General features: G+C 39.6%; 1 protein-coding gene across 1 annotated transcript; it reads left to right on the top strand.

Moving 5' to 3' along the window:
* Positions 1–1,953: 1,953 nt before the first annotated feature.
* Positions 1,954–2,437, top strand: CT83 (cancer/testis antigen 83). The gene is given in 3 exon segments (XM_027089536.1): positions 1,954–1,977; positions 2,193–2,217; positions 2,220–2,437. Coding segments are annotated over 3 exon segments (267 nt in total).
* The last annotated feature ends 2,406 nt before the right edge of the window (positions 2,438–4,843 follow it).

Below are 4,843 nucleotides of genomic sequence, written 5' to 3'. Positions count from 1 at the left end.
AATCTTTAAGCTCTGAACTCATAATTGGGAAATAAGTTTGACATGAAAACTGTATAAATGTAATTCCTCTCCTTCCTGTCTACATGAAGATTTGAGTTATTCCCCAAGCAGGGTTAGTGGATTACACTTTGACACTCATCTTGAGATCACTCTGGCTATTGCTTTTAATTCTGTGTTTTAGTTCAGTGCCATTTTGTACATTTACCTGAATTTCTTGAATGCTTCTAACTTGTCTAGTACAATGATTCCTGTATCTATCCCCTCTCACTATCTAATCCAAATATACTGTTCAATTCCTTGGGTGGAGAATAGTATATACTTGAGGCTCACAAGTGTAGGTAGAGGTCCTGGGGAAGGGGATGAGGGTAAGGGAATGGGAGAGTTTATCTCAGGACTCAAACTCTGTGGGTTCAAGTCGTGGTTTTGCTGCTAGTTTCAAATGAGTTTACTTAACATCTGAATCTGTTTCTGCATTTCCAAAAGTAGACACAGTATTAAAAATACCTATAGCACAAAATTATTGTGAGAACTATGTGGAGGAATGACCCTGGAATTACTTTTTAAACTGTACAGTGACACAAATGTACATTAACTATCCCAGTGTGAATAGGGTTGGAGTGAATCCTAAAATAGCAGCAGGGATAGGGAGGAGGTATTTGGCCAAGACTCACAATTTGCAGGTAACTACTTTTACAGCATTTCTACTTCGTTTTTTTGTTTTGTTTTGTTTTGTTTTTTTGCAGTACGCAGGCTCAGCGGCCATGGCTCATGGGCCCAGCCGCTCCGCGGCATGTGGGATCTTCCCGGAGCGGGGCGCGAACCCGCGTCCCCTGCATCGGCAGGCGGACTCTCAACCCCTGCGCCACCAGGGAAGCCCTAATTCGTTTTTGGACTTGTTTTTGAAATGAATAATGGAGTGGTTGCAGCAAAGATAAATTTATCTTAACAAAAAAAAAAGGGGGGGAACATTTTTAAAATATAGTATTTAACCAGTCAATTTAGAGTCTGTACTTCTACCATGTTTCAGCTTCCCGAAAACCCCAAACTCTCCCATCGTCTCTAACTCTGTAACCAGGTGGGTGGTTAGTAGGCACTGCCTGGTTTCCTGAAAGCCGGTGTTATGCCATCAGGTAGTGAGTAGCACCCCGCTGCGTGTGCTTAATTGTGAGGTCGCAAGCTCACTCCAGTATATAAGGCTGGACGCTGCCGCGCGTCCCAGTTGCATCAGGCGGTGTGGCGCGCTTAGCGTACTGGTCAGCGGCTTCCGTGGTCTGGGCAGCTAGCAGCCCCCTGTTTCCCAGGTGCCAGCTGAGTGCTTCGTTGCCCGCGAAGTGAAGAGGCCGTAGAGGAGCCATGAGCCTCCTGTTCCTGCTAGTGAGCTGCGTTCTGTTCGCCTTCAAGTTTGTCTTCTGGAAAACCCTGTTTCAGATAAAATGTACAAGAGCAATTGGAATTGATGAAGCTCGATGAATACATGGACTGGGGAGGGACCGTGTTTAAGAGAGTAGAAAGATAGTAAAATAAGAGTAAGGGGGAGGTCACCTCATTCCTTTTTCTTTTGAAAGGGCCCCAGATGTTGACTCTTTACCCACACACTTCTCTCATATTGACCAGTGGTTCCACAGGTGAAGTATGTTATAAAAAGCCCCAAGTCACTAAGTGATATGGTCAGCTTTTCACCCACTTGAAAAGTACAGCAGAAAGCACCCACTCCCCAGCACCACCTCCCATTTTAAGAATCTGTACTTTCTCTCTTCTTTGGCTTCTACTGCCACGTGTTTCTGTTTGCCTCTTCCTCCCTTGTATTTGCCTTTTCAGCCATCTTTATAAGAGCTTTTTGGGGCATTCACAAGTAATTAAGGTCAAAATGTGGGTTTCCTGGTAATATTTAAAGTTCCAAGTGAGGTGCCTTTAGACAGGAATCAGACAGGATCCAAGTATAGACCTACTGGAATGCCCAAGAAATGTAAGCCAAGGGTATGGCATTTGGGCATTAAAAGGCTACTTTAATTTTTTTTTTTTCTCAGTCTGTGTTTGGGAAGGGCATATTTCCAAATCAGTGTATTCATTCAACAGATTTTTAATCTTGGGGATGGACAATCAGTTCATTTTTGTAGACCAAGACTAAGGATGTTATTTGGCGGTATTTGGATATTAATAAACTACATATGTATAATTTCCTTCCCTTACAGAGAAACACTGGTGAAATGTCATCAAATCGACTTCTCTTGCACTGGTGAGATCATCCTCTTCTACTCAGTCAGCTAAGAGCAATACTGATAAGTGTCTTTCAGTCAACAGTCAATGGGATATTAATCTCCAAGACTCGATAGCCATGCAGAGGAAAATATTTGTAAACCTCAGCATCATGGAATACAATCTGGCTGAATTGGAACGATTCCTAGTTACTAAGGGTTTAAATCGTGCAGTAAGTTAACCGGAAATCCACTAACAAGCATACAGAATGAAATGACACTGGAGGCAATCATTAAAGGCACTTTGAGTGGATTCATTTGATTATATGTGTTTATACCAAATGAATTATTATTTAAAAGGAGAGGGGAGCGCTTCTCTGGTGGCGCAGTGGTTGAGAGTCCGCCTGCCAATGCAGGGGACAGGGGTTCATGCCCCGGTCCGGGAAGATCCCACATGCCGCGGAGCGGCTGGGCCCGTGAGCCATGGACGCTGAGCCTGCGCGTCCGGAGCCTGTGCTCCGCAACGGGAGAGGCCGCAACAGTGAGAGGCCCGCGTACCGGAAAAGAAAAAGGGGGGAGGGGATGCCAAGTCAGATACAAACTTCAGACATTTGTCAGTTTGCTCACTCACATTTAAAGAATTGATTATGTTTCTAATATATATTTCACTGGGAAAGGAATGAAAGCACAATAGAAAAAGAAACAGTTCGAGTTGTTTTCTTTTTAATAAGCTACACTAAAAAGAATATTGAGATACAGTGATTTTAATTTCACTCAGGTGTGAAAAACAGTTTTTTCTAATGGTTTACAATACAATACTGTGAATGTCTCCAAGTTTGCATTAAAGTAAATGGGATTTGATGGAACTCTTTCCATTATGCAGAATAGTCTTTCTTACCACTGTTGAATCTGTGTAATAATAATACTAAGAGCTATCATTGAACACCCTACAATGTGCCAGGCACTCTGTTAAGATCTGTACTTTACACGATTGTAAAGATAGTCACAGAAACTCTTAACTACTCTTTGTAGTCAGCTCTTGAAGTGGACTTCTTTTCCAGTACCCCCACTACCACCAATTAGATATTATCAGTATTTCATTAGAAGTGTGCCTAAATCTTCCCTGAACTACAAGAGTCACCGTAGAAAATTGCATGCATTTTTTTATTTGGTGAAAAATCCACACCTCAAATAACACCAAAATATAAGGGTAGAATGCATGTAATATAATATGGATTGAAGTTAACGTCTAAGCTGTAGTTATCTATTTCAAATAGTATTTTATAAAATCCAGTATAATTGAGGAATTAACAATCTGTTGACATTCACTAACAGCATTTGATCTACGCTCAAAGGAAACCCTCAAAATATCTAACACAAGTTCATCTTATATATGTACATAATTCACTGAGGTTGTTCAGTTACAGGCCTACCTATTTACCTACCTTCATGCCCCCTCCCCCCAAAATAAGTTACCAGTGTAAATTAAAGAAACACCTTAATCCGTTCCTCCTTTAATCTTCAATCAAAAGGAAGAGGAAAAGGAATTTAAAATGTATAAGAAATTAAGGCTTAAAATTATTCTTTTATTCCTCATTTGACAAGAACAAAAAGCCAGCAGTAGTATATGTGGTTCTTAAACTTTTCTGAGCCACAGATCACTTTTGATATTCTGGTGAAAACTATGTACTCTCACCCTAGAAAAATGCATACACACATACACGTAGAAAAATATTACATGTAATTTCAGCTTCATACATTCTCTGAAGCCCAGGTTAAGAACCTTAAGAATAAGTGAAAAGTTTCTTACATAGTTAGGTAATGTTCACCATCCTAGGCTGTGATAGTAAACCAGTTGTCAGTGATATATAATCAACGTATAAACCTATTAGTGGATGGATCTAGAGACTGTCATACAGAGTGAAGTAAGTCAGAAAGAGAAAAGCAAATATCGTATATTAATGCATATATGTGGAACCTAGAAAAACCTAGACACAGATGTGGAGGACAAACATATGTACACCGAGAGGGGAAAGTGTGGGGGTGGTGGTGGGATGAATTGTGAGACTGGGATTGACATGTATACACTAATATGTATAAAATGGATAACTAATAAGAACCTGCTGTATAAAAATTAAATTAAATTTTTAAAAAGTGGATGGAGAACTTAGAACTCCCATGAGTTGTCAAAAAAAATCTATTAGTGATATAATATGTTTTCATTATCTTTTGTAAGCAAACTGGGACATAGGACTTTCTAATTTGGCTGCCCTCATTCTTGACAAGTTTCACACGTTTATCTTCTGTAAGTATGTAAATAAGTTACCACCCATAAGTAGTAACTTATTCAGATAAGACAAAATCATTCTACTTGATCTATTAACTAGAAGTAATCAAAGCTTCTGGATTCCATTTTCTAGATTTATCACTTACTGGCCATGGGATCCTTAGTTTTCTGTCTTACTTCACTATTTGTAAACAAAGAATGTAACCACTAAGTTCACCTAGAAAAAGTGAGCCATGAATACATGAAGTTTTTAGACATATGAACCAAAAGTATTAAGCTACAGTCATCATATTATATACACAGTCCATTTTTTCATATATATGGCATTTCTAATTAAGTGAGGCTTTCAATTTTAACACTG

The sequence above is a fragment of the Aethalodelphis obliquidens genome, unplaced genomic scaffold (genome assembly GCF_003676395.1).
Source record: "Aethalodelphis obliquidens isolate GAN/ISIS:26980383/991018 unplaced genomic scaffold, ASM367639v1 scaffold66, whole genome shotgun sequence".
Lineage (NCBI taxonomy): Eukaryota > Metazoa > Chordata > Mammalia > Artiodactyla > Delphinidae > Aethalodelphis > Aethalodelphis obliquidens.
This window is presented reverse-complemented; position numbering and strand designations above follow the sequence as displayed.